This window comes from Camelus bactrianus, chromosome 27 (genome assembly GCF_048773025.1).
Source record: "Camelus bactrianus isolate YW-2024 breed Bactrian camel chromosome 27, ASM4877302v1, whole genome shotgun sequence".
Lineage (NCBI taxonomy): Eukaryota > Metazoa > Chordata > Mammalia > Artiodactyla > Camelidae > Camelus > Camelus bactrianus.
Genome location: NC_133565.1, coordinates 30,745,371 through 30,764,786, shown reverse-complemented (window position 1 = coordinate 30,764,786; position 19,416 = coordinate 30,745,371). Strand labels below are relative to the sequence as shown.

Genomic DNA, 19,416 nt, shown 5'->3' with positions numbered 1-19,416 from the left:
CAAGCAAACTATTTCAGTGCTTACCCAAACTTAAAGCCCTCTCCAGAGTCCACGGAGAAGACGAGAAAATACGGACATGCATCCCCACTAGCAAGACACCTGACCAGCAAAAGCATCCTGACAAGCCCAGCCAAACCAGATCAAAACAACAGGTGAGAAAGTCTTCTAGAGATACAGTCTCATCTGGCCGGTAAGCCAATCATAACACACAAAGAATGGCTGGCAGCAGCTGTATTGAGTATTTATGCAAAATGAGTAAGTAAAGTAGATAGAAAACTGGAGAGGAGATATTAAAAAAGAAACAGGGAGAAAGAGAACAGGCAGCCTCCAAGTGACAAAAAGAACAGCCTCTGGCTTAGAAATTCTGGTTCCTAGGAGGCCTTACTGTGCCTTTGAAGTCTGGAAACTGCAACAGCATCTTCTTTACTTGAGTGCTGAGTTAAGTGAGTTTTTGTTCCTTATATTCAAGGGTAACAACTGGAAAAGACAGTACATATATGGTAAAAGTAAAAAAGAAAAATGATGAGGGTGAAACTTGCACACTTTCAATCCAGTAACTGTATATAATGATAAGCTTATATCAAAATTTAAGTATTACACACACATAGCAGCTTTACATATAAAAAGGGAAAAGTTGGTAACAACCTCCATATTCAAAGATCTGCTAACTAAACCATAATGCATTCATACAGGCAATACCGAGCAGCCATTAGAAGCTGCAGAAAAGTACAGGTATCCCTTTCTACTCGAATTCATGCTCCCTGACTCAGAAAGCAAACAGACTCAGGTTGCAAGGGATATTTGTATTCAATGACATGGAAAGATGTGCATGATATATTAAGTTAAAAAAGGTTACAAAACAATACATACTGTATTTTTTGTTAAAGTAGCACATTTAGATCTATTTGTACATACACATAAAAATGAAAATGTTTCTGCACTGCCTATAATGTTTTTGTCTTTGATTGCCAATCCCAACCTAATTTCTTCTAATCAATAAAAACTCTCCTTTAAAAAATCAAATACAGATTTTCTTACAGAGATTGCAAGGTAGGATTTGGAAAACCAAGTCCTAGCTCTGTCGAAGGACTGAGTAGTACTATGGGCAAAAAGCAAGCAGTTACGAAGGACAAAAGAAAGGATGAAAAAGAACCTGAGATAAAGAAGGGCGCCGGAAGCTGAAGGCCTTCTTGCCCAACAAATCTACTCTCTAAAATATGTTTCACAAGAGCCAGGCCAGTCTCCTCACTGTCTTCCCCCTTAATCATTCTCATTGATGTTTTCCATTATGCTTACTGTTCATTTTAGTTCCCCAAGTGCTGACTGTCCTCTCTGATCCCTCTGTTTAACATCAATTCAAGTCCTACTTCCTTCAGAAAGTAGCCTCTGACAATTCCAGGCAGTAGTGATTTCTCTCTTCCTTGGAAACAGGTATATTTTCAAATTCATAAATCTACTTAAGAGTCACCCAAAATTTCTAAGGTTGCAGTCAGTACATTGCAGTGCCAGACAGGCATCTCCAGATCATTAAAAAGGCACTGAGCCACAAGCGCAATTATGTAAGATCAAAATGTAATCAATGTGCACGATGTTTCCGCTTCCACAGATATCCTGAGTACAAACTTAGGAAGCATGAAGGTGAAATGGCAGTAAAAAAACAGAAATCAAATAATTTGTACTGTATTCCACCTAAAGACAAGACTCACTGAGGGAAGGAGCTGCTAGTGAGGCAGAGAGTCTGGGCTGTTCACTCACCACCTACTCCCAACCACTTCAACCACTTCTCCCTTGTCCTCCTCCATGTCAAAAGCCGAAAAGCTAAATACTCCATCTTTTAGCCTCTAAAGCCAAGAGTGGCTGATGACATTTTGACCAGGGAGATACAGGCAAAAGCTCCTGGGAAGGGTTTTCCTTCCTGTTCTGCCCTTCCAGCTCCCTAGAACATGGACATAAAGCCTGGAGGTACACAGCTATTTGCAACCAAAAAAAAGAATATATGAAAGCAAAACAGAAAAAAAGGAGAAGCCTAGGTTCTTGCTGACACTAGTGCGATACAGTCCCAGTATGCTCACATCCAGATTTCTTGTTATGTGAGAAAAATAAACCCCTATTTGTTAAAGCACTGTACAGCAGACTTTCAGTTCCTTGCAGCTAAAGGCATTCCTGAAAGCTCAGAAGAGTGTTAATGACACCCCCATCCCACCTCCCCCATCCCCTCCGCCTCGACTAGGGCTAGAACACCTTCCCCTCATCAGGTTACTCACTCCAGCTGTGATTCTCCGCCTGGTGGGCATCAGAATGTGGCAAGCAGAGAAGACAGTGATTTGGACCCCTGGTGATTACCAGAGCCAAGTTTCCTAAGCACACACATGGGAGGCCATTCAATCTGGTTCCTCTAAAAATGTAACCAGGATTTTTCTGTTCTTCTACTCAAGTTGCTCCTTTCTTTCAAAGTCAATTTTTCTTTCAAGTTGTACTTCCTATTAAGTATACTAAGAAATTACTTAAGTAACTACTTAGTAAACCTCTCATAATAACCACTCTATTAAAAGGTGAGTTTTAACCCCACACAAATAAAAATCAAACTTGTTTTAAAGGCATTTATATTTACAGGTGTTGTACTGTTATATTTATCATGGGTATAAAAAACCTAGTACTCTAAAACTCAGTTATGTAGAGATGTCCATGCCAGCTTATTTCCAGAGATAACATAGCTCTTAGATCCCTAATCCCTCTTTCAATGCATTTTACGGTTGTTTTAATAGTTTCCTATTGATTTCCTGCATTTGGGAAATATAGGCCATCTTCAAGCAGGCACACTTCCACAAATTAACCACAGAAAGAACTTACACTCAATTTAAAAGTCATCCCCATATATGTTATTTTCCTTTATTAAGCTATAAAATGTGGGTTAAGAAATTTCCAGTCCAGAATCACTAGATATTTGAAAGAAGTAAAGGGAAATAAGAGGTCTTTCTTGCCTGTAATCAACATAGCTGTTCCCTTTTCAAAATTAATACAAACTCATCATCAGTGAAAAGATAAAATAAATGTGAGTGAAAGACATGGCGCTAAGAAAATGACCAACCTTTCTTAATATCAATCGCTACAACTAAACATGCCAAGTAAAGGATTTTGGTGAACTGTTTATTTTTAAATGGCAACCTCATTCTAAGACAGGGATCTTCTCCAACATATACTCTAAAATATCTAAATTTTCTCACAATGTACAAGAAAATACTGCAAGTGGCAGTCTAAAACACTTAAATCCACCAAAATCTACAGAAAGATCACAAAAGCAATCTTCTTAAATAATGAGAGAACAAAACAAAACAAATCAACCAAGATTAAAGAAAAGCTCCCTTCAAAACTGACTGCAACAGATTTGGCATTTTTCTTTCCAAGTAGTTTTCACTGAAAAGAATCATCTAAATCACTCTTCCAAACAGGTCTTCCCTTCATTGGCCTGGTTGAGAAACCTACTCAGTCGTCAATAAAGTCAAGACTTCCATCCAATACATTGGGGTTCCACCAAGTTCACTCCTCAGAGACCTCAGGAAAGGTTTGTTTGATCCTGATCAGGTGCCTGCAAAATTCTGCCAAGAGTACTGGTGCATAAGCCAGGGCAAAAAAATGCCCTAGTGAACAATTCAAATCAGTGGGCCCTGTTGGTGATTCCTATTCAAAGGACAGCAGATAAAGAATTGTGGGCATTGGTCACTAGAAAAATTAAAATACACATTTAATAGCTCTAGGATACCATCAGTCAGGTTTTGTGTGTGTTTTTAAATAGTATTAGTAGTTTCCTGTGGGGAAAAAAATCATTACTAAATTAACTTAGGTTTTAAAATGAGAAGCTAAGGTAGGGGATTGTATCTTTCCTCAAATAAAAGACGTCCCAAGAAGAGTTTTTCAAAATGTTAGAGATATATGTAAGTATACCTGCTACAACATGGTGGGAATAAACTTAAAATTTCTTCTACTTAGCTTGACAGATGCATTTTTATTATTAGAAACTAAAGAAACCCAAGAAAATTTAAGCAACATTACCATACTTGGTGCCTCCAAGTCTAGGTACATTGAAGAACTTCTTATGTGAACTGTCATTTAATGTTTCAATAAGGTACTCAAAGGCATATCCTGGAAAAAAAATTATAATTTTATTAAACATTGCTACAAAGTACCTAATTCAAAGTGAAAATATCTGGAAGCCAGCTCTATCCAACAATTTTCTGCACTGGTGTAAACGTTCTATATTTGCACTGTCCAAAAGGTAGCCATTAGCCACATATGGCTATTGAGCACTTGAAATGTGATCACAGCAACTGAGGAACAGAGTTTTAAATTTTTTAATTAATTTATTTAAATAGTCACATGTGGATAGTGTCTACTGTATTGGACAGTACAACTCTAAACCGTGATTGTCAAATAAAAACTGGTAAAATAATCAACTCCTGAAATGTGATAATACAGAATACTTGGAAAGGGACAATAAAAACAATTTAAATGATGTATAGGCATATTTTGTGAAGCCATGTCCTGAAAACTGCATAAATATAAACAGGCCAATTTGATAATGCCACCATTCTGTTAGAATTGATTTTTTAAAAATAATCAAGAGATAGATTTTCACAGGGCATTCAACAACATGAATACAATCTAAACCAAACCAAAACAAGCAACTTATCAGGTAAGACCTTAATAGGTCTGAAGACTGAAGGTAAAAAGTGAACAACAAAGTATCTGGGTAAATTAGGAGATTCTCCCTAAAATACATGTCTTTCTGGTTTTGCACGAATTGAAGCTTAACAACAAAGTCAAAGACCTAGAGGTCTCATTTGAATGTGCTTCAGCTCCTAAGGCTCTCAGGGGAAGTGGCGGGGAGGCAGCCCTGAGGTTAAAGAACCTTCAGATCTTTTGTGCAGACTCACTGCGGTGGGTGGGCAGGACCCTCAACATTGTTAGGACCTTGGTCCGAAATGAGAAGCGATAAGTACAGCCCACTTTTTGAGAATATATAATGTTTTTCCCCTTTTTTATTGAGGAGGAAGGGGGGAGGTGGATGGGGGGAGGAGACTCAGCGCTGCAGTAAATGGTCCGGCAACTGGCTGACCAGTGTTCGGCCTTGACCGCCCCCCACTCTGCTTCCAGAGGCAAAGAGAGAGAGAGGGGCTCGAAGCTGGACAGCGGAATAAACAACTAGCTGCGTGAGACCCAAGCAAGGAGGCAGCGGCCCCCACCCTTATCTCTTACAAATGGGGGCGGGGAGGGGAAGATGGTGGGCTTCTCCCCGACCCTTGTGCTACTGAAATGTACTGGGAAGCCGCTGGCAGCCAGCAGCGGCCAACAGGCCGAGACCGGCCCGGGTGAGAGCCAGCAGCGGAGCGGACGGCCCTGGTGGGGTCACGCTGAGGGGCGAGGGCGGCGAGGCCCGGCTCTCGCGGCCTGGGCGCGGACAGTGCGGCCCAGCAGGCAGGCCCCAAGGGAGCACGACCTGAGCCCGGAGGGCCCGGACGCCAACCGGGCGACTCCAGGCGAGAGAAGCAAGGAACTCGGAGCCCGGGCAGCTCGCGTCTCCAGCTGCCAGATCCCAGTTGGCGGACTGAAACTAACCTGCACTTGGGGCGTCCATCGCCGGAGACCATATTATCCCTGCGGGGAGGGGGCCCGCGGGGGAAGGAGGGGGAGGCCGGGCGGGGAAGAGGGGGGAGGAAGGCAGGCGGACTGGCGAGGGAGGAAGGAAAGGAGCAGTCTCGCGCAAACACCGCGAGAGCCGCAGAACCGGCCCCAGGTCCGAACTCGCGGGATTTGCCGCCTAACTCTCGCGAGATCCTCGGAGGAGGAAACAAAGAAAGAGAAGGGGCGGGGCCAAATAGAAGGCGATTCTTTGCGCAATCGCTGTTGTTATCGCAATTCGGGACGAAACACCGGGGAGGCTGTGGGGTTGGCGTCATTAGCATGGCCCTCTTAGCGATCCTTTGCTTAGTAGTGGCCTCAAGTGTGCGACTGGAGTTGTGAGATCCAGCGAGTGTGGGCTCCTGCAGGGTATCCAGGGGTTGTACGGGGTGGAGGGGCTCGGAATGGGAATTCCTAGGAAAAACAGCTTTAGGAGAACCGCTTTCCCCTGAAGATAAAGCCTTAGGTTAACCTGTCATGTGTAGCCTCCACGCGTGTTCTCAGGAGAGGGTGGCCAGACTGATCTGGCACGTAGGAAGCGCTTAACTAATAGTTGAGTAAGTTTTCCGAGTAAGTTTTCCTTGCACTCCTTAGGCATGGCATGGCACTTTATCATGCTTAGGTCTCCATCCCTCGGCCTCAGCTCCTCACGTCCCTACGTTCTTTCCTACTGCCTTATCTCCTGCCGGCAGCCAACTCTCCAGAAAGAGCTGCTTGTGCTCGCCCATCCCCTCCCACTCCTTATCCCTCTCAGGTTTGCCTTCCACCCCCTAGAAACGCCGCTGGTCAAGGTCAGCAGTAACTCCACTGACTAATCTCATGTTTCTCAATCCTTACCCTACCTGATCTCTCCCCTTGTTGAGAAATATTTTTCCATCAGCTTCTGTGATCTCAGACTACTTGTTTTTCTCCCTATCTTTAAGGGTGCTCCGTCTCAGGCTCTTCTGCAGGCCTTTCTTCCTCACGTAGCCATGAAATGTACTGGGTATAAAATATACCCCAGCGCTCTGACCTTGCACCTCTCCTCACCATTTTCCCTGGCACGTCTCACTTTCTTCTTTGGCTTCAGTTATTAGTTATATACTGTTGCTTCCCAGTCTACCTGTAACCCAAACACGTCTAAGCTCAGAGTTCAAGTACCTCCACATCCCGCAGGCCACCCCAGACACAAAATGTCCAAAACGGAATTCATCATTTCCCCCTTAAAATCCCACTACTCCTTTTGTATTGCCTGTATCAGTGAACAGCACCATCCATCACTCAGTTCCATGCCGACACATCATCCTTGATCCTGTACCGTCTTCTTTTAATCACTGACCCAACAAACCTGGTGGAAGCAAACCCCAGTATATTTCCTCTATTTATGGATCATTCCCCCTGCCACCACCTAGATTTGAATATTTCTTGTCTAGATGACTGCTACAATCTCTCCTCAAAAAGACCCTAGCAGGGGAGGGTATAGCTCAGTGGTAGAGTGTGTGCTTATCATGCATGAGATACTGGGTTCAATCCCCAGTACCTCCATTAAAAAAAAAAAAAAAAAAAAACCCTAGGACATGAGTACTACCATGATCATCATTTTCATGATGGTGAAACTGAAACTCAGAGGGGTTAAATAACTTACCCAACATTACTCAGCTACCAAGTGACTGACTCAGGATTTGATCTGGTATCTCATACCTATTGTTCATACCCTTCTCAGGAAACTTACTGTAGGCAGAAACACTTCTCTGTCACTCTGTAATATCTCACTTGCTGTTCTCTCTTCATGGAACACTCGGTCCTGCTAACCCCCTACTCATTCTTCAGGCCTTAGTCCAGATATTATTTCCTACAGGAAATACTCATGGCAAACCCCCAACTCTTCGTCTGAGTTGGGAACGTGATGAAGTTTTTCCCTATCTTCTCTATGTCAATTAAAACACTTTATTACACTTGATTGTAATTGCCCATTTACTGTATTTTCCTTATCTTGGTTAGATGCTTTTAGCTGCATGCAAGAGAGTACCCAACTAACAGTGGCTTAAACAACACAGATCTATACTTATCTCACATGACAAAGTCTATAGTCGGCAATTCTAGGGTTAGTGCAACAGATCAATGACATCATCAAAGACCCAGGCTCATTCCTTATTTTGGCCTCACACTTTTCAGCATTTTGGTTTTTGTTCCTCAGACTTGTTGCCTCCTGGTTGCGAGATGACTGCGTGATACAGAAGACTTATGTTGTCCTACAACTTCCAAAAGAGAGGTGGAAATTGGTGCAGAACACCTCTCTCTTTTTATCGGAGGAGAAAATATTTTCCTGAACATCCTCCATGGATGTCTCATTGACCAGAAATTAGACCAGTAGTTCTCCACTTTATGAAACCCAACACCCCCTTTTCAAGACGTGTATTTTGTAATGTCTCCTTTACTGTCCTGGCAGGAAATTCATAGATAATATAACCTACACAAAACAATAAAATAATCTATACAATGCCATAACTGTAATACAAAGGAGAAATCAAAGGAAAGTAGTTTATTGGAAAATAATATGTATACACTACGCAGGTGCCCAGGCATGTATATGCTGCATGACATAATGATGGAGTCAGATACGTGCATCTACTTATAATGATTTTACAGAACATAAGATAGTATTCAACTGAATATAGTCAACACTTTTTGTTTATATTTGACATTTCCAAATAAGATCTAAATACTTACATATTTCATGCATAAATATGTATCGTGAATGCATGTATATAATAAATGCATTTATGTAATAAATGATACATGTACATATATATCATGACTGACTGGCTGAAATGGAGGCTAATGAAATGTATTGGTGACTCAGATATTATTGGAAGCACTGTCACTGCTGATTTTCTGGAGTGGTGAACAATTCTTGGCAAAGTTCCAAACAGAGCAAAATAACGACCTTTCCTCTTTTTACATGATATTTGCATTCCTGGAAAATTCAGAGTGTATTAAAACCATACACAAATGCCTTTCACATTGATTTGTAAATGGGATTAAGTTAGAGGCTCAGGTTAAGTATAAACGTATTTGTTACTGTTTTGATGCTTGTGTGGGTTATCTACCTGAGTATCTGGCAGCATGTTCAGTGGGGGAGGTGGTTTGATCCTTCGCTGTGAAATTCCGTCCTGCGGAATGCAGAGGGAATCTCACATCCATTAAATGCTAGAAGTGCTCCCCTCCCATGGTGACAACCAAAAACACCCTCCCATTTTCCTTTTTTTTTTTTTAAATAGCTTTATTGAGATTTAATTCACCCATTTAAAAAGCTTTTTATTTTGTGATAGTTGTAGACTTACATGCAGTTTAAGAAGTACTAGAGATTTCATGCAACTCTTCACCCAGACTTCCCCGGTGTAACATAAGGCAATATCAAAATGAAGAAATTGAACTCTGACCTTATTCGGAGCTCAGCAGTTTTACAAGTACTCTTTTGTAGGGGGCGTATGTGTATTTAATTCTATGTGATTTTATCACGTGTAGATTTGTGTGACCAACAGCACAGTGAAGATACGGATATGTGCTTTGCAAATATTTCCTCCCAATCTGTAGCACACATTGCTTTCCCCCTACTCCCTCACACATTGCTTTTTGCACAAAATTGGGGCTTTATTAGCAAGGAAGAAGAGGAAATTCCTGTAAGGCTGGCAACCCCTAGTGTCTGCCACATAACCACTTCATGAGAGCAGATGCTGTATCTGTTATTCCTTGCTAAGTCCCACCATACCCAACAGTACCTGGCATACAGTAGGTGCTAAATAAATGTTTGTTGAATAAATGAAATGACTTGTTCAAACATAGATGATTTGAATTATGAGATAACTCATCTTTCCAAAATAATTTTCCACAGGAATTCTGTAAATAGCAAGCTATCCTATTGAAACTGAAAATATAACTCACATTTAAAAATTCAATCAATGGAAACTTGACCCATGTAAAACGGTGCCCTGGATACTTAATTTGGTTCAGCCATTATTTAAGTATTGTTTACTACTACATTCCAGAACGGGGAGGATTCAACCTACCCCTGAGGAACTCATAAACAGATAATGTCACTGTAAGTGGTAATAAAAATAATAATAGCTAACACCTATTAGACCTCGTTAAGTACTTTACATGCATTATCTCATTTAAATCCTCACAACACCGTTAGAAGTCATTTGTATCATTTAGGATGCTTTCAGCTGCAAGTAAAAGAAACATCCAACTCAAACTGGCTTAAATACAAGCCACTGCTTATATCAATTGAAGTCCTTACATTTCTCAGAAACATTTAGCCTGGCTGGGCATCATCACAGCTCCCTACAGACCCAGAGAAAGGTGGCACTGAGCAACTTCCTGGGTGGCTCACCTCCCTGAAAGAGCAGCCCTAGTGACCAACAAACATTCCTCTGATGGCTGATCTCAGCCAGGCCCTGGGCGAGGGGCTGGGAATACAGAGGAGATTAGGATGACTCCAGGCTTGTCCCTTAGTCTTACTGAAAAGTAAACAGGCGATGACCAACTATCTAAAGAGTCAGAAATGACTTTACTGGGAGGCAGTAGTGTTTGAACTCAGAAGCTTTGTGGTAGGGCTTTTTCCAGCCAGCACTGTGGACGTTTGATATCCATGTCCTGTTTATCCTGCCCAACTGACTCTGATCTCCTTTCAGGCAATTCAACCTCACCCCACTCCCCATTCACAGGTCCACCATGGGGCTCAGTATTTAGCCCAGGAATTGGGGATTAACATAATTAGAAGCCACAAGTCACTACTAGAGTTTTGCTGAGCAGTCTGAGAAAGGGAAGTTTTCTTTTTTCCTCTAGAAGTCATGGGGAGTGAGGTGGTGACGTCTGGAACTGCTGCAGCCATTTTTGCCACCACAGAATTGAGCCTTCAACAATAGGTTCTCTGCATGGAACTTGAGAACAAAGCTGAGACTATGGAAAACAGGCCCAAGAGACAGAGAAATACTACATCCTAGGTGTTATCACCTTAGCTTGTGGATCAAATCTTGCCTGTTTTCTACAAGAACCTCCTCTGGAATTTTTTTTCAGTTATGTGAGCCAGTAACCTCTGCTTCATAGGTTGAGCCAATTTGTGTTTGTTTTTTGTAACTTGCATCGAAAGGTCTGATAGCTATTTACTAGCTGTGCAATTTTGCACAAATTACAGCTGTAAGCTGCAAATTTTTCCATTGTAAAGTGAGAACAATAACCATGTCTACTTGGGTAACTGTGCCAATTACATGTATGTGAGTTGTATTAGTTCCTAATAGTGACTATAACAAATTACAGATTTAGTGGCTTAAAACAACATCATTTTATTATCTTATAGTTCTGGAGACCCGAAATCTGAAATGGATCTCACTGGCTAAAATAAAGGCGTCAGCAGGGCTGCATTCCTGCTGGACACACTGGGGAGAATTCGTCTTCTTGTCTTTTCCAGCTTCCAGAGGCTGCTCTCTTTCATTGGCTCATGGCTCCCTTTCATCTTCAAAGCCAACAATTGTATCACTCGGACCTCTGTTTCTCCCATCACTTCTCTTTCTCTGACTCTCCTTCCTCCCTCTTTCACTTATAAGGAGATTTGTGATTATATTGGGCCAACTGGATAATCCAGGATAATCTCTCCATCTCAAGGTCAGATGATTAGCAAACTTAATTCCATCTGCAGTCGTAATTCCCTCTTGCCATGTGATATACCCACAGGTTCCAGGGATTAGGACGTGGACATCTTTGCATGGGGTGGAGGGAGTGGTGTGTGGAAGGGATTATTCTGCTGACCACAGGGGTCTAGCCTATTGTGGACAAATATCCAGTACACAATGAATTATTCCCATAGACTTTGAAGCACAGATGAAGAACACTTAACTGCACTTAGTGGGAATCAAAGAAGGTTTCTTAGAGAAAATGATATTGGAGCTGAGTCCATTCTAGACCGGTATCTGCCATTTGTCGAATACCTCAGGCACTGCCAGATGGTTTGCATAAACTATTTGTAATCCTCATAATGACCTTGAGGATAAATATTACTATTAGCCCTGTTCTACAGATTTAAAAACTGAGGTTCCAGAGGTGTGGAAAAAGATGATCCCTCATTAGCACTTACTCGTTGGTGGAACTAGGAGAGGCCCATTTCGATGAGAGCAAAAGAAGAAAAAAAACTCCAAAAAACTTGAGGCTCAGGCAGGAAAGGCAGACCCAGAAGGAACCTTGCAGTATGGGTCCCCTGGGTGCCAGGAGAGGTGTGTGGGGAGAAAGAGGAAGGGTGCAGAGATCTAAAAGGAATCGGAGGGGGGGAGGGTATAGCTCAGTGGTACAGTGCATCCTTAGCCTGCACGAGGTCCTGGGTTCAAGACCCAGTCCCTCCATTAAACTAAATATAAACCTAATTACCTCTCCTTGCCAAACAAGCAAAAACAGTCAATCAATCAATCAATCAATCAATCAATAAAATAAAAGGAATTGGGCATGATATGGAAACCATACTCCATTTCATATACAGATTTCACAAGCTCTTTTAAAGTGTTGGCACAAGAAGGGAACGTGAGAAACTAGCTAGAGTTCCGCAGTGAGATGTCCAGTGAGATGACACCGAGCAGGAGAGGGAAACCGGATTCTGGGCCCCCAGTCCCACATCCTTTTTGGGAAGGCAGGCCAGATCCCCTGGGCTGGTACAAGGTGAACCCCCTGAGAACCAGCCCTCCATTCTCAGTCCCCTGAGGGCTCTGCCCTGCTGCTCTGCACGCCCAGCCCATGGTTTGTGGCCAGAAAACCCACAGTGATGCTCAGGGAAAGCCTGGGCTGCGAGGAGGCGAGTAGCCTCTGGGGGGCAGCAGCACCAGGCACTGTCCCTTCCAATGATACAGAGACATTAAAGACTGACTGACCTTGGTTGGCACCAGTGGTGAATGAAACACTAAGGGAACATTCAGGGAATGAAGTTCCCAATCGTACTCTCTAACGTGGCGATAAAAACTCGTACTTTTTTTTTTACACTCAGGACGCCTCAGTGGCCCTTTCAAAGCAGCCATCCTACTAGGCTCGTTATCTGTTCCAAATGAATTTGTCCCCAGTCAAAGCACTGCAGCAACTCTTCAGAATGGCCTTCAGAGCCCAGGGCTGGACTAGAAGGATCAGGCTTGAGGGCGAGCACTTGTTGGAGGCTGTTCATCTAAAGCTCATAATGTTCAAATCTGACCTTTCCTCCCCAAATCCCAGGTGCCCTGGGCCTCACTCCCACAACCTTCTGCTCTTCCCCCACTGATAAGACACCCTGATCTGAACTACCACCAGATTATTGTGGTGGCCTCCTGACTGGTCTCAGAACAACAGCCCGAGGGGTTCTGCCCAGATGGAAGCCAGCCCGTCATCCTCTGCTCAGAAGTCCGCCCTGGCTCCTATCTCACTCAGAGTAAAAGCCAAAGTCCTTACTGTGGCCTCCAAGGCCCTATGCGATCTGCCCCCTCCTCCTTGATCTCACCCCACCACTACACACACAACCCCCTCTGCAGTGGCCACGCTGGCCTCGTTCCTGCTCCTGGAGCACCAAGCACAATCCATTCCCAGGCCTACGCTCTCACAGGTCCCTCCCCTCAGGTATCCGTATGGTTCGCACCTTCACTTTCTCTGGGTCCCTGCTCCAAGCTGACCTGCTCAGGGAGGCCCTTCCTAACCACAAACACATCCGGCAAATTCCGGCCCTCCTTACGCCAGTGATCCTGTTTCATGCCTCTCCTCGGCAGCTATCGTGATGCTGTACATTTAACTCAGTGGTGTCTGTCCCACCTAGAATGTGGGCCCCACGAGAGCAGGGACTTGTTTTGTTCACGCTTGTATCCCCAGAGCCAAGCATTGGCACATGGTAGGAGTATCTGAGTGGATGTGTGAATCAAGTCACCCACAGGCAAGCTCAACCAGGGTACTTAACTCGTCTCTCTGAACGGAGAGTGGAGAACATCAGAGACAGGGAGAGACCTCGACTGATCTCTGGTCTCATCCGCCTCTGTGACTTTAGTCAACTGAGCACTTAAATTTTCAAATTGAAAAGGGTTTTCCTGGTATGCCTGTGGTGTTGACAGCAGTGACAGTGGGCAATTGTTCACTGACGGTGGAAAATTGTTTTAAAGCAGAAGCCAGACAAGCTGAGACTCCTCAGATCTGTGCAGCAGACAGCCCCACAGCTCTAGGGAAGACGTCTCAGTCCCGGGCCAGATGTCACAGAAGCTCCCACTCTCTCTCAGTTTTAAGATCTGGAATACCTTCGTGTGTTTCTAAAGCAAGAAGCTTTGTCTCTGAAAACGTGGTAACTTGGTCCTGATATTCAGAAAGAACTCTAGGTCATCAACAGAGCGTTGCGTGGAGGAACTGAAGTTTGGCTCCCAGGTCCCCGACCTCGGTGGGTCCTGCATCCTTCTCCCACCTCCTCCTTCCCATGCTCTCCCACTACCCCGTCTGGGCCTGGATTTTCTCTGCCTGGGCTCCTGCCTGGCCTCCTAACTGGCATCCACCTGCACCCCACTGCCCAGCTGGGCTTCTGGGAGAATCAGCTTTTTAAAATAATTTGTTTTGTTATTGTTGTGGGGAGGTAATTATGTGTGTGTATGTATGTATGTAATGGAGGTACTGGGGATTGAACCCAGGGCCCTGTGCATGCTAGGCATGCACTCTACCTCTGAGTTATACCTCCCCCACCAGGAGAATCAACTATAATTACAGTGATCTTCCTAGTTCCAACACAAAGGCCGAAGTCCAGACTCTCTGGGCTGACATTTGAGCCCTCCGGTGTCTGGCTCAGGACACCTGTGCCATTCTTGTTCAGGCCTCACCTTCGAGGCTGCACAGGACTAATGTTCACTGAGCACTTACTATGAGCCGAGTGCTTCTGACACTTCATTCTTTGCAAAAAACTATTAAAACAGGCAATTATGACTCCCCACTTTGCTCAAGAGGAAACTGAAGCTCAGAGAGTGTGACTGACTTGTGCAAGGCCACACAGGTAACACGTAGCAGTCAGGATTTGAAACTAGGTTAGCCTAACTCAGAGAAAAGAAGTTTTCCAAATCCCGTAGTGTCTCCCTTTTGGAGAAACGTCACAAGACCCTGGACACTGGCTATACGTGGTCTGGACTCCCAGCAGATGCAGCAGTTCCTTCTGGCATCCCTCAGAGGTTCAGAGGCGGAAAGCGGAGCCGGTCGATAGGACACTGAGCCAGATGTTTGTGCTCACGGATTTTATCTATAACCAGCTGTGATTTTTGACTCTAACTTGGACAAAAAAGTTCATCTGTCTCTGAAGGCTGAACTAGCCTCTCTCAGAGCTCTCCCAGACCTGACAGTCAATAATTCTGTAGTAAATACTGTGGACTGACTCACCCGATTCATCTCTGAACGGTAGGGGCTGGACCACTAATGACTATATTTCCTTTGCAGGCTGGGATCTGGTGGTGATTTCTATTCTGCTGCTCAACTACATTCATGTGAGGCTCTGATTCAGAACTGAATTATGTGGAGAAAGAGGTGGGGCATGGACATCTGTTTTGCTGGCACAGAATGGAGACTAGCTGGCATGACTCCGGGGTACGCAGGTGAGGACAGCCTCCTAATTGTCACATAACAACAGCTCCCTTGGTAGCTCAGTTCTGCAGTGTAGTTTTGTGAATTGTTCCCAAGAACTCAGCCTAGACAGTCCCAGTGATTCATTAGGCTCTACGTATCTCTTTCCATCAGCTAGGGCTCTATTGCAGAGGACAGAATCCATTCTAGTTCATTTAAGCAGAAAATGATTCACTGCAGGGTATGAAAGGGCTTACAGAGTTGATGGGAGAGAGAGCTGAAGACACCAACTCTAGATTGAAGTTGCATGAATGACTCTCAGAGGACACAAGGGAGCTGCTACGTCATCTATGATCCGGATGCCACTGGTCCCTGCACCACACTGATGCTGCCACAATCCAGGAGCCTCTATGGTTATCAAACTCACACTGAGGAAGCCACCATGATCAGAAAGCACCACCACTGCTGCAGCTCCAGAGTCACACTGTGCCCACGGCCATCTACACCGAGAATGCCTTGTGCTCTTCTGAACTCACAAAGCAAGTGATTGGACACTGGAATTTCTGCAAGAGCCACTGAAAAATCAGTAGACCCAGCAGAATTGTGGCTTCCTCTTCACTTCTATCTTCTCTGCAAGCCCACCTGAACTCTGCTACAAGGGAGACTGGGAAACATAGACTAGCTCTCCAGCCTCATTGTTAGAGGAAGGCACACAAGAAGGTGGGTGGAATCGATGCTAAGCACAGTCCACCAGCATAGACTCTCTTCTGTTAAAACTCACTGGAGTACATTCAGACGTCTGCAAACCAAGGGCCCTCACCAACAGAGGCTCTGGCTACCTCCCGGAGATACCTGTTGAATATGGGACAATCTGACTATGAAAAAGTTTTCTTTTCTGTTGGGCTGAAACCCGCGCTCCTCTGTCTCATCTGTCCCAGTTTTGCTTTCTGGCACCAAACAGAACAAGTCAGCTCCTGTGTCCATTTAACTGCCCCCTAGGGATCTAAGGATGGTGACGTGATGTTCCCCAAACTGCACAGCAGCATGGAAAAGCCTGGCTTTCAAATGAAAAACTGGTGAGGAGAGCCACGCATCAGAGTAAAGGCGGAGATGGCCCAGGGTGGAAGAGGTGGCAGGGCTAACCTCGGGGAGAAGAATGTATTCATGGCATCTCAGCAAAGGCAAAACCACAGCCATTTGGCAACCCCCAGTCTACTGAGAGGCTGTAGAAACCAATTAATTCAAAATGTATTATATACAGTATGCTAAATTGGTCACCAGAGGGAGTCTAGATATAATAGGATTTTGGCTAAAACCATCATTATAACAGTTAGTACTCGGAGAGCTTTTTCCTCCTTCTTTCATCCAAAGTGCTCCCAGCACCTTGCCACCACCGGTCTCATTAATGAACAAGTGCCTCTGTGAGCGAGCAGGTGGCCAGTCTCATTATCCCACTTTTTAAAGAAGGGCACCTAGAGGTCAAGTGACTTTTTTTCACATCATGCTAATTAAAACCTTGTGTAGCTGTTATTTGCAAGTTCATGGGATCCTTAAAAGCTTTGTCAGTGATTTTAAAAGCCCAATTCACACACTGACTGCTTTGACACTCCCATTAAGAAGAGTCAAAAAAAGAAAAAGAAAAAGAGGCAGTTTCCCCCTCATTTTGGTTGTATATGAACGTCAAGGAATCTGGTAAAATTAATTAACTGCCTCTAGTGCCAGAATTTATTTGTTCATAATACTTCTTGGTTTCCTATGTTGAGTAAATATTATAGACTTGATAGAGACTGAGAACTTGACCCCCAAGAAATGTAGTCCAGCTGGGAAGGGCTTTATGCGTGAGCCATTCCTGGCTGGGGTGATGCGGAAGAGCTTTGCAAAGAGATGACAAAGGACAGGAAAAACAACACAGAACATTCTGTAGAGCACAGGGAACTATATTCAATATTTTGTAATAACCTTTAACGAAAAAGAGTATGAAAATGAATATATGTGTGTATATGCATGACTGAGACGTTATGCTGTACAGCAGAAATTGACACATTGTAACTGACTGTACTTCAATTTAAAAATAAGTTAAAACAGAGTAAATTAAAAACAAAACAAAACAGAACAAAGCAGTGGGCCTTCATGCATTCATTCTTTGCCATGGGAGCACCTGGAGGAAGTGGCCATGGAGTTCTGGATGCCCCGGTCCTTCTCCTGGCTCCTGCTCGGCCTCCCTGTCTTCCCACAGATTCTGATGCAGCCCAATGTCTTTCTAGTAAATTCCCTTTTGGCTTAAGCTAGCCTGAGTCTCTGGCTGATAAAGAATGCTTTCTGGGCAGAAGCTGTGAATGACCCAAGTCCTGGAAAGGAAAGATCAGGTCTTTCAGGAGCGATGGAACAGAAGATTTACAATGACAAGGTTTGAACCACTAGATCTTCTCCTCATACTAAATCCTTGCCCAGGTGGTGCAAGCACCAAACACATATTTTAGAGGTGTACTGCTGACATGTAAAATGTTACCATGGGGGAAGCTGGGTGCAGGGTACGTGAGACCTCTGTATTACTTTTGCAACTTTCTGTGAGATTGTAATTATTTTTAAAGAAAAGGTTTTTTTTGAAAAATGCGTTTCTTGGTTTTTTTTTTAAATTGAAGTGTAGTTGATTTACAGTGTTGTGTTAGTTTCAGGTGTACAGCAGAGTGATTCAGTTATACATATACACATATATTCTTTTTCAGATTCTTTTCCATTATAGGTTATTATAAGATATTGCATATAGTTCCCTGTGCTATCCAGTAGGACCTTGTTATTTGTCTATTTTATATATAGTAGTGTGTATACGTTAATCCTAAAAGTGCATTGTTTTTGACATGGAGACACTGTCTGAATTCCCACTCCTCTTCCACGGTCGGAGGGAGGGAGAAGCAAACACCAGAGGTGTAGGCTAAATCAAAACCACACTGGCGAGCTGGCTGGGGGCCCTGTCAGGAAGCGGGGGAAGTCCCGGCGCCTAAGGCAAGGAGCAAGCCAACTCTGTATACCGGGCATTCAGAACTGAAGGAAGGCGGAATTGCTGAGCAGGTTGGAGCTTCAGGCCCAGATGTAAGCCTTTGCCTCCTGGGTCCACTGCTGTCTGAAGTTTGCTCTTCCAGGCTGCTGGGGTGTGATGTAGGGGTGTGTTGGCCACAACTGAAAAAAGCCAGGGGAGAGGTGAAGAGACAAAGATAGGAAGAGGGATATGCAGATAAACCAGATAGGGGAAAACCTTCTCCGCTTGCTGGCCAGACACTAGACATTGAGCCAGATCCTCCTGTGGATTTCACTAACTCCTCAAGTCAGCTCTTCATGGAAGGTGGTACCATCTTCAGTGAGTAAGTGGAGAAAAGCAACTTGGAGCGACTTGTGTTTGGCCACACAGCCGGTAGGTAGCAGAGAAGGAAGGAATGGGCAGGTCTGCCAGATTCCAAGCCCTACTGAGTGGGCTCCCCAGCTCCAGGCCCCTCCGAGACCCTAGTGGTGCAGAACTGTTTCCCCTCAAAGTGCTACAGTGCCCATCACCTCGCCCGCACCCCAGCCTTTTCTAAGTGAAGCTGCCTCTGCCCACTCTGCCCTCAAGTGGGCGTGGCATGTTTCACACCGAAGAACCCAGAGTGGTCACTGCACTGGAGGGCGGGCTGTCTACGACTGAGTCCCCCTAGTGCAGCTGCTGGACCCGATGTCTGTGCACTACTGGCTTTGATGCATCTTGCCAAATTGCCCTCTGTGGAGGTTGTCCTGGATGCTCCCGCTTCCCCGCATTCTCTGATACCTATCTGTTACCAGGATTTTTGATCTTGACCAATCTCTGGTAGTTTTTTTTTTTTTTTTTTAATAAATCAGCTTTATTGAGGTATAACTTACATATGACGCCCTGGTAGTTTTGATTCGCACTTTCCCCTTTAACAAATGAGGCTCCCCTCTCTTCATATGCTTAAATGGTAGGGAGAGTTTAAGGTCCTTCAGGTAGAAAGAGTCCTGTCCTGCTAGGCATCTTACCTCTGCACAAATTCCCCATTTGTGTGGGCCAGTAACACTCCCTCTCTATCCCCATTAAAGCCCCAGTGGTTGTCACTTGAGTCTTTTCTGGTTTTAAGCCCAAGACTCCCTGAGCGTCACACACGTTACCCTGTTTGATGCTTGCAGTTCTATGAG

General features: G+C 44.3%; 1 protein-coding gene and 1 non-coding gene across 4 annotated transcripts in view; one reads left to right on the top strand and one right to left on the bottom strand.

The window, feature by feature from the left end:
- Nucleotides 1-19,416, bottom strand: part of IREB2 (iron responsive element binding protein 2) — a 143,485-nt gene that overhangs the window by 40,936 nt on the left and 83,133 nt on the right. The window contains exons 1-2 of one of the 3 annotated variants that reach the window (XM_074353981.1): nt 5,614-5,676; nt 4,051-4,140 (exon numbers count right to left, since the gene is read on the bottom strand). In XM_074353981.1, the coding sequence (XP_074210082.1) occupies nt 4,051-4,140; nt 5,614-5,632 (109 nt within the window). In that variant the 5' untranslated portion in view covers nt 5,633-5,676. Of the gene's footprint in view, nt 1-4,050; nt 4,144-5,613; nt 5,677-19,416 lie in introns of those variants that run through there. The other 2 variants (XM_074353979.1, XM_074353980.1) reach the window with 2 other exon arrangements.
- TRNAD-AUC (transfer RNA aspartic acid (anticodon AUC)) lies at nt 7,128-7,200 on the top strand. The gene has a single exon. It is a non-coding gene; the product is annotated as a tRNA-Asp (tRNA).